At 46.8% G+C, this 10,431-nt stretch overlaps 1 protein-coding gene across 1 annotated transcript in view; it reads left to right on the top strand.

Moving 5' to 3' along the window:
- The window catches only part of FRMD4B (FERM domain containing 4B), a gene marked incomplete at its 5' end in the record, with an annotated part of 67,762 nt that overhangs the window by 14,563 nt on the left and 42,768 nt on the right, over positions 1 to 10,431 (top strand). The window contains 2 exons of the mRNA XM_006027625.3: positions 4,712 to 4,768; positions 5,755 to 5,777. Coding sequence (XP_006027687.1) covers positions 4,712 to 4,768; positions 5,755 to 5,777 — 80 coding nt within the window. The remainder of the gene's footprint in view (positions 1 to 4,711; positions 4,769 to 5,754; positions 5,778 to 10,431) is intronic.

Raw genomic sequence — 10,431 nt, 5'->3', positions numbered from 1 at the left:
AGGAATTTGTACCCAGCTTGGACATCTATGAGACTGTCTATTATCCTAACATTATATTCAGCATGAAAAAAGCCACCTGGATACATGGGCCAAATTAATTCCTGGGGCCAAATTAATTCCTGGTATATATTGAGCAACTCCTGGAACACTACTCCAGGGGTGAATTTGCCTCACTGGATAAAACAATTGATCCCCTCTGCAGATCGTAATTGAGAAAGATCTGTTTCTTCCCCCTCCCTGGAGCAGCTCTCTCCATTCTGGCTAAGCTTATTTACATCTGAAACGTATAAGGTTCAGATTCCATTATATGAATTGCATCCACCTACTTAACCCTGTGCTAATGACCTTATTCCCACTTGGGGTGATTCTAGGAAAATATCCAATCTTCATATTCAACATGTGGTTATGAGAGCAGCCTGCAGACCTGGCTCCCAGGCCCCTTGGCCTACTTGCCTGAACGTATGCTGAAATGATCTGAGAGACTGCAGGAATTGCAAATTAATCTTTGCGGTCTGTCCCTCCCATCTCCTTTGGAAAACTGATCTTCTTGCTAGAGCTTTGCCAAGCTTTCATTACAAAGCCTGGAACTACACTGCACTCACCTGGGCTCGGGCTTTGTGATGAAATCCCACAACGGATTCGAGAAGGAGGAAAGCCGGAGAGCTGAACGTGGCCATCTGCATTTGATGAAAGGCTCCCCCGCCCCGGGACCTGTTTTGAGCAAAAACATACTGCTGCATGGATGGAGACATATTCATGGTCTACTTGAGTGAATAGACTTGGGTTCAGATCCTGCTTCTGATCTGCTGGGTAGCCTCAGGGAGTCACTTCACCCTTGTTGCTGAGAGGCAAGGATTTTTGTGGGTGCTCTGCTTTATTGAGCTGCATACTTGGGATAGACTTAGTTAAGCTTTTGAATGCAGTGCATGCTTCTTCAGGTCACTTCTGCTTCCTTCCCAACTCTGGCTAGTCTCTTTAGCTTTTAACCTCATCAGGGTAGGAGCTCTCTGTACTACACGTTTGTACAGCGCCTTGCACTATGGGGCCTGAATCTCTAGACCTTAGTGTCGTGCAATAATACACAATTGTGTGATTAAAATAAGTTCGCTCTATCCTTAAAATAGGCGCAACTACTTTGAGTGCAGCAGAGCAGGGGAAAGCTGCCTAGTAGCTCTTTTGTATGAGTGCACCGGTGTATAGAGACTGCAAGGGTTGGGGAATCCCGAGGCGTGGGACCTGCAGCAACTGGATGCAGAGATGCCAACAGCTGTTTGAAGTGTAGCAAGAGCTGCAGCTCCCCTGAAAACGTAGAGCCCAAGTCTTGACTGCATTTATCTGGTGTAGCTGTTTCCACCTGTGCACCTGAGCAGGAATAAGTGCCAGGGTGTTCGGACTATCCACTGTAAAGAGAAAATCTCGTGGGAGGCTGTGGAGCAAAGTTGATTGGCAGTCGCTACGACTCCAGCCACGTTATCCTCACGTTGCAGTTACAGGGTGCAAGAGAGTGGGGTGTTAGGCCATTATGTCACTCAGCCCTGATGCTCCCCAGCGTCTGGTATGTCGTGTTTCTTCCCTCCCAAGTCCAGGCAGGTCCCTGGCTGTTCTGAGCAATGCTTTTTGGTTCACTGTGGTTTCCAGGGAGTGTTTTGGAAAGCGTTTGGCTTCCCGAGGCCTTGAGGAGTGTAGGTTCAGCAGTTGTATGGTTTGGCCTTAAACGTTTTGCCGTTTCCATTCTGGAAGCGAGTGAGCAAGATGTTGCTTGTCAAGACACTCGGAGCAGGCTGCCTGAAATTGCTTCGCAGGGGCAGAAGTACCTAACCTGTCCAAGCCTTTCCTGACAAACAAAATATTATGTGGAGGCAAAAATAGCTAAATCCCTCTCTTGGTAGAGAAAATTTTAGCCTTCGCTACCAAGAGAGACAGCCCCAGTTGTGCAATAGGCTGGCGTTCAAAGCCATAGGATCTTGTAACATCCCAGCTAATGCAGTTTGTTTGGTCGCTCCACTGCTGTTGTATGTTAATGATAATTTTCACCGAATGTCCTCACATATGTAGGAAAGTGCTCTGGGTTTCTTAAGCTTGTATTTAGGGCCACGTCACATAAGCAGACAATTTAAGACCAGCCAATAATATTAATAATAATAATAATAATAATAATAAGTATTATTATTAAGGTAATAAGTATTATTTAAAAATAATAATAATAAAAAATAATTATTAATTTTCACTTCTCATCTTTGAAGTGCTTTGCAAACATTAGCTAAACCACACAACACCCCTGCAATGTAGGCATCTATTACGCCCATTTCACAAATAGGTAAATTGAGGTTAAGTCACTTGCTCTTACAGTGTTTTGTGTTGGGAATGAAACCCAGATATCCTGGTTCCTAGGCATGTGCTGCACGCAACTGGTGACCTCTGCTTTGCTCGCTCCTCTATTTTACGTTATAGTGATACTGTTATACTTAATTTACTTACTTTTAAAGCCTGCGTGTCTTAGTGGGACCACTGCGTGGGTTGTTGCAGTCAGCTGCCTGCTGTGTCCCTGTGCAAACCCACTGGATAGGTGTGAATGTGCATACCCCTTTCCAGACCACAGACTTACTCAGGAGACTGTCTGGATTTTCCGGCATTGACAATTGATCGGAAGCAGACCAGTTTCTGTGGCGGAGCAGTCACCCAGGGGCGAGAGAAGCTGACTAAGCAGCTGCTTTCACTTGCACTAGGGATGTTGTAGCCTCATTGGGTGTAGTACGGGGAGGGTGGAGTTGATCTGCTGTCTGTTCGGGCGCTGCATGCCATTATAAATAGCTCCTTTCGGGAGCTGGGGGGGGGGGGCATTCCCAGAGGCTGTTCCCATACCCCTGTGCTTGTTTCAGAAACTGCTGCCATTGCAGGATTTTTTCCCCTACCCCCCATTTGAATGAGATTTAGGGTCTTTGGTGTATCACCTGAGTTAGAGCAGTGAGTCAACCTGAAGAAGGTGAGCCACTTCCTGGGCTGTTTGAGGCTACCTTCCTGCTGCAGATTTATCCCATATGTAGTCTCCCGGGCTAAGGGAAGTTTCCCCCACTCCCCACCCCTAATAGGGGGATTTTTCTCTGGATAGATCTCCTGTAGCTTAGAGGTTTCTACACCCCATCATTGGCATAAGAGGCATGGCTTAAGGAAAAACAGTCTAATCGCCACGCTGCCCCAACCCTGCTGCACACCCAGGGCTGGGGACCGGCTGCACGCGCCACAGCCTGGGCAAATCCGCTGAGCTGCAGCCCTGTCCCATCCTCTGTGATAACAGTTCCTGATCTGTGTGTGTCCCTCCGAGTCTGGCTGTGCAAAATCTGGTATTTGCAATGTTGGCTTTTACTTCACGTATGAAGAGCCCCAGAAATTTTTGGAAGGCAAAGGAGAGTGCTGACTTCAGGGGCAAGATGCAGATAGAGAAGGTTCAATATTATCACCTGCAAGCAAAAAAAAAAAAAAAAAGGGGGGGGGGGGGGGGGGGGAAATGTTATTGGTTGACAGCTCAAAGATCGAGGCTGATTTTGGGTCACATCTTGTCCTTTCTACACTGTACAGGAGATGCAAAGGGTAATTTTAGTAGCCCAGGAGCTTGTGTTGGCAACTCTGCCCTGCCCCCTTGCCTTGGTGCACTGCGGTGAGACAGAAGGCCCTTCCCTGGACCATTTTAAGTGCTAGGGAGGACTCCCTTTGCCCAGTTTTTTGTCCTCTTAGAGAACCAGGTCTAGTACTTGTGCAACGGAGCTGCCTAACTTTGAAAAGTTGGACCCCATACAAGGCTCTGTTAGCAGAAGTGGACCTATGAGAGTCCGTGCTTTAGCTAAAATGGCAAGTTATGCATCTACTGTACATCTTTAATAATTAGGCAAAGCGTGGTGCATGTCTGGGCAATAAGCATCCAGGCAAGTGACTTTTTCCTTTGAGTTTGGTCTCTGGTGAAAAGGACTCCGAGAAACTGTTCTGGACTCCACAGGCCGGCACGGAGCAATGGTGTTAGTTGTGCCTAGCAAACATTATTTATCTGGCATCACAGAAATGTATGGTGCCATGCAAACAAGAAAGACAGGGTCCTTGCGGGCCGTAAGGTGTGCACATCTTTGCTTTCGTCCTGCATCCCTGGCTTACATAAAGTTAAGATGTGCAGGGTCCCTTTGCACTCGACTCTGACCGGGCAGACCTGCTCGGCTGCACTAAGTAAGGATTTATGCAAGAAAAGTGCAAGAAAAATCGTGCAGCTGGACGCTTCAGTGGAGAGAGCCTGAGCATGAGTGTGTGTGTGTGTGTGTGTGAGAAAGAGCAAGGGAGGCGAACACTCACAAAGCAGAGAAATATTATCTCTGGGAAGGGACTGCAGCCAGCTGATCTGGTGAAACCTGTAGGGCCTGAGCGCCCTACATTGCAGAGGCAAAGGTGTTCACGCCATGCACCCTCGTGTGCCAGCCGCCTCTCCGCTCCTCGCACCCTGCTTTCGGGATTGACTCTCCTACGCGGTGGCAAAAAAATAAAATAAAAATCACAGGACACTTTTCTTGGCAGCTGCAAAACCCCCTGCCCTGCCCTTGCAGTGGTATGGTCTGTAACGGAGCCAGACGGAGAGGTACAAAGTAGTGACGGCCTCCAGGCTGGACAGTGCCCGGCTGTGTCCCGGGGAGGTCTGATCTGCAGGCTAACCCTCTCCTCTTTGCACACACAGGGGCAGATTGAGGTAGACAGCGAGACCGTCTTCAAGTTAGCCGCCCTGGTTTTACAGGTAAGACGATCCTTTCTTGCACTGTTAGCATGCCTGCATTTGCTTCCTAACCTCTTCTCCTTTGGCAAGTGGCGGCGGTGTGGTTTATTTGTTAGGTTACGGATATCCCCAACACGTGCACACACAAACGATGCACGATTTTGCATTCTCTCCAGCAAACGCGTGCTTTGCAATTTTAGGAGCTTAACTCCAGCAAGAGACATCTGTGTTCAAGACCCTTGGGTGGAGGAGGGAAAAAAATGAAGTGGACCTTTGCTCTGTAAGGAAGACCCTTGAGCGGAGTCACTCAGTCGGAGTTGTTATTTCTTTGCCACTTCCTCCTCTGGTGCAAATAAACGTGCGGCTCATCCGTGAGCCGGGAATCGGGGAGGGGAGGGCAGGTGTAATAGCCCGATGCCAAAAGCTGCTGCACCAGTCATACGCATCCTCCTTCAGGGGGACTAAAACCAAGATTTTTGGTCTTCTGCAAATATCTAGTGCCCTCGCCATGAGTGTTACCCCTCTTTTTAACCTCCACCAGGTTGTGCAACGGTTAGATTTACTCTCTGCTTCTACACACAACTCTTCCTGCAACCCATCTGTTCCCATTGACAAAATCCCACAGTGGGTTCGCATGGGCTGGGCTGTCTGAACCATTGTTTTTGTGTCTTGAATGTGTTCAGACCCCCTCGCGACCGTCCTGTAATGTCAGGCTTTTGCTGGATGTGGTCCGTATTAGAGGGAATGGATATTTATGGTGGCACTTCTCTCTAGTAAAAAATGATGGGATGTGGAAATCCCCGGGGTCGTGGAAGTTATCTGATGGACGGTGCTGGCTCGACGCCCCCGGGGCCAAAGTCTGCTCCTGTATACATGCCTCCGGGCTGCACAAATGTCTCTGAAGTCAGGATTTGGCCCAAAAGGAGCCTGGGAAGAGAACAATGCTGGGAAATTTTCTTGTGAAGAGAGCATGTTTTAATTTTTTTCACTTTTTTTTTCAATTGTAGGAAGCTAAAGGGGACTACTCCAGGTAACACCATTTCCCTTTTTAATACTGATGTGCAACTTGGCTGTGCTTTGCTTTGTATTTTTAAACAATTGTTTGACTAACCCCAGCCAGAGGGAAAGCTGTCCGGCCTGGGCCAGCAGTTGGAGAAGTAAAACCCTGGGGGAAAAAATAAAAATCTCTGGAGTTTGCACAGCTCTTTTGTGACCGGATTCTGCTTCGGCATGCTCTTTGCACCGCACCATTGCACCCCAAGTGTGGGTGCCTCCACTATTTCATAGCATCCTCCGAAATCATTGCATATCATCCTCCGAAATGAATTCCCCCACCGTTTCATATGGGAGGCCGGCGTGCTCTGCACTGCTACGGCTCCTGTGTGTGTACAGTGCTAATGTATGCACAGGAAGATGGAGCTAGTCAGCTGCTTGCTCCAGGGATCAATGAGCTGCTTTCTTTTGCAGCTGCCCTGCCCGGGCCTCCCCCTTCGTGCACTTGACCTGACAGTTGTATTGTAGCTGGGGTGAGAGACCAAGTTGCTCGAGCTTCGCAGCGACCTCCTGCTGCGTAATCGGGCAGGATTTGCCCTTTTCGACTTGTTTAAACCCTTTTCCTTGGGTGCTATAACCAGCCTTGGGGGTGGGAAGAGACCTTCGATTAGAAACAGCTTAGTGAGCAAACAGAGGTGCAGAGCGTCAGCCTTAGGCTTGTTAATATTTTACTACCTGCGGAGGTTTGCATGTAGGGAGGTTGGCTTGTCCACCCTTTTCCACAAGAGCTTTCGGTGCCCCGCTCTGTACAGGTGGGATGCAACCTCCTCCCCTCTGGCTCAGCCTCCCCCTGCCTCAATTCCCCTGGACGTGGGGCCGTTCATGTGGCTAACCTAGCAAGGTGTGAGATGTGGTTTGCAAACTGTTTATATTCATCAGCACGAAGAGGCGTGACTTCGGTTGTGCCTTCAAGGGCCGCTCCCATCCTGGAAACACCCTTTTGCACAAAGGTGCAGCTCTTCTGGTAGATCTGTGAAACCCTACCAAGTGATTACGTGGCCCATTAGCACCGAATAACCAACAGGCCTCTATTCCAGAGCAAAATTATTATTTTTTTCCATCTCCAGAGTGGTTATTTGGGTCGTCCGCACTAAGGAAACCAGCTCAGTTACAGCCTGTCTCAAAAAAATTTCCCTTGCAAAACTATGCTTGATAAAGGAGTGCATTCCTCAGCGCTGTTATTTATGCAACCTGGTATTTAAGCAGTCTTCTCCATTACCAGTGTCTGGTTTCTAATGTATCTGTTGTTCGTTATCAGCTGGAAATTAGATTTTTGAATCGCTTTGGAAAGCGGCTGTTAGGACGTTATATTTGTTTGATTAGGGTAACTGAACTTTTGCATGTGGAATTAATGCAGGGATCACCTGGGGACTTAATGGCTGGCTTTCTAAGAGCTGCAAAATGGGTTGCACTTAAGAGTGTGTTAGTGAGCCCCGCTCTGCCTGGCTGGTTTTCACACCTCTGGTAGAGGATTTTTTATTTTTTTTTGATCTGCAAATTGGAGATGTGGAAGGGGAAGGGCTTTTTGAAATATCCTATCCTGATATCTATCTGGGCAGTCAATCCCTATTGAAGTCAGCGGGAGTCTTGCATGTTGGTTGATTGTGGAGTATATGCCCAAAGAGATTGGTAGTATCCCAAGAAATCATCCGTATGGCTGAGCAGGCAAGCAATGAAGGAATGCAGTATTTGCAAACTGGAAAATGAAAGGAGAAGCCTCTTATTTCTGCACCGTGAAGCCTGCTGAGGAAACTTAGCAGGATGGCAGTACAAAGACCCATAGCAGTGGGTCTTTGGAGATAAAGAGCCTCTCTAAAATAGAGCTGCCTTGGGTAAAACCTGATGTGGATAGAGGAAGCTGTGGCTTTCAGATTAGAATAGCCCTGGCCTGCGTCAGAACGAGGGATTTCCAAATGTGAGGTCCCGTGTTTAAGTGACTTAGGCTCTTAGGAAGCGTTGAATGTCAGTGGGATTTTAGACCCCTCTATGCCCAAGTTACTTTTCAAATTGTCCCTGCAGGGTGTCTGTTTTGTAGAGGACACTAGTGTCAGCACAACTAGCCAGGACGTCTTGGGCAGCTGCATAAAGCAACTGCTGGCTGCAAGAGAAATGATCAGCGGAGGCGAGAGCACAGTTGACATGGTCCATCATTTTGTTATCCATCACGAGCAAGTCGGTTCCTTTTCCCATTTACTATGTTTGTGATCCCGGCCAGGATAATTATACTCTGCGTGTGTGTGAGATAGAGATGCATAGGAGCGGGTCACATCAATGCTCGCTGTGACAAAGCAAAGCGAGCCCCTACCCTGCCGTTGTCTCCGAGGCGCGCGTGCCAAGCAAAATGCCTTCACGTGCCATCCTCTGGCACCCGTGCCAGGGGTTGCCTACCCCTCTTACAGCCTATTCAGAGATGCATGAGCTTTTGCAGGCTACAGCCTCCTTCATCAGATGCTGTGGACCAATATGAAGGTGGATAAGGCCAAAAAACTAACTTTTTAGCCTCACAGTTGTGACGTTGAGCTACATGTGAGTTTATGGGGCTGCAGCAATTTGGCCCCTTGTTTTCCCGTAGAAAGAAGGTGGTGGTTTTTGTTCAAAATCTTTTTTTTTTTTTTTTTTTAAGTTTTCTTATATTCACTGTTCAGCACATCGGGACGACCCTAATCAGATGCTTCCATTTGAAATGTCTTTATCTGCCGCCACTCCCCTAAAAGTTGGCGTTTGTTTAGTACAGTTTGCGGCTGTGTATTGTGCAAATATTGGTAATGAACACGAATGCTCTGCGCTGTCGGGTTGGTGAAATGCAGGAAAAACTGCAGTCCTCGTTTCAGGACGGCTTGAACTTTTAAACTCCAATAGGAGGGGTTTTTTGCCCGACAGAGAGCATGCTCGCTTCAGGTTGTGGCTGCTGGCGTGGTATGTTGGTTAGGCAAAATATATTTGTTTTAGTCACTTTGGGAGTCTCATTTTTAACTTGATTTTGATAAAGCTAATATCTTGAGCAGAAAGGAAACTGTCCAGTTGGGTGTGCAAATACGCAAGGTAGTATGTTGGCACCTTGGAAAATAAACTTCAACTTTCTGCTGTTAATGACTATAGACTCTAAATACGTGGACCCATAAAATATTTTATAGCGCTATTTTTTTTTATTAATGTTGTAATAAAGTTTTCTTCTTTGTAGCATCCGTAATGCTAACTTACCCACCTTATAGACACCATGCCATCTATTATCTGGGTTTTCTTTTTAGCTTTGTAGTTTAAACCTTTTTATTCTTAAAGATTATTTTCCTACAGATGATAGCTTGTGATTTTGGGTTTCTTTTGGCTTGGATAGTTTCTGAGGCAGGAGTGAAAAAAGGTAGGGCACGGTTGAAGTGAACACAGACAGGTCTAAATCTTGTGCTTCCTGTATCAAGAAGAAGTTTATTAAAATCAGATTAAGTACTGTGTAAGGAAAGTTACCTTTTCAAGAGTTTATTTTCTGACAGATTATCTCAGATCATATTTTCCAAAGCTGAAACCCGGTTGTGTTCCTTGAAAGTTTAATTAAATTGCTGGAGGAGGGCTTCCATTTTCTTTAAATAGCTGACACATTAGATTTTCCTTTTAGCCTGTGGGCTGCAAAGATAACTACTGCCTGGTATAACATAACACAGACAATGTAATGAATTCCTGATAGCTGACATGTATGAGAGACTGGGGTTTATCACTGCATGGGTGATAAACACAGTTTGTAAAAGGGAACCAGTTTGTTTAAAAGATACCCATGCTATGATTGCAGTCTGCAAAATTGTGAATTCGGGAGCCTCCAAACCAGGTTTTACAGAGGAATACATTAAATATTTGCTGTACAGGGGACAATCTTAAGTTTGCTCCAAAAGCAAGAGCAGGTGAGAACAGGGAATAGGAGAATTTTTATTTGAGAAATGTATTGTTTTACTGGGCAAACTGGGGGGTATGCTTAGCAGAAAGGCATGTTTTAACATTGAATTAGCTTACGCTTTGGGGAAGTTCATGGGGGTATTATAGGAAAGCACCTGTTTGCCATATTTCCCATGATCAGGCTGGCCTACCTTCATGCATAATATACCCTGAAGAGCTGGTAATCGTGCACCCAACCTTCCCAGTGTAACCAGCTGTTTTGAAGTCCAACCCAGTCTGGTAGTGGCCAGGAGTTGGTGTTAGGTGTGTGTTAAGGAATGAGCAGGTACCCCAGATCCACGCGAGCCCACGTCACCACGTCGTGATCTCAGGTGGCCACGCTTGTCAGCCAGCTCTGCAGATCTGCTAAGCAAGGAGAGGAGCTGATCCCTCCAATGTTAGGAAATTTCTACCAGCCTGCAGTTTTGGGGGCTGGTAGTTTTGGGGGCAGGCAGGTAGGGTGATGCAGGAAAGAGAGGTGGACATGGAAGAAACGCCCATCTTGCACGGCCACCAAGTTCACCTAATAAAAATGACACTTGGAAAAAAGCAGTTCTCTATCTTTGTTTTTGACCTGAAATATCTGCAAAGGCTTTAAAAGAATCATTCCCCCCCAAAAAACCCAGTTTAAGGACACTTGCAGGCACTATGCACATTAGGTCATAAATCAATGTTCAACACTCCAGCCTTGCCTTCTGCTCCCATAACCA

This window comes from Alligator sinensis, unplaced genomic scaffold (assembly GCF_000455745.1).
Source record: "Alligator sinensis unplaced genomic scaffold, ASM45574v1 scaffold937_1, whole genome shotgun sequence".
Classification (NCBI taxonomy): Eukaryota; Metazoa; Chordata; order Crocodylia; family Alligatoridae; genus Alligator; species Alligator sinensis.
This window is presented reverse-complemented; position numbering and strand designations above follow the sequence as displayed.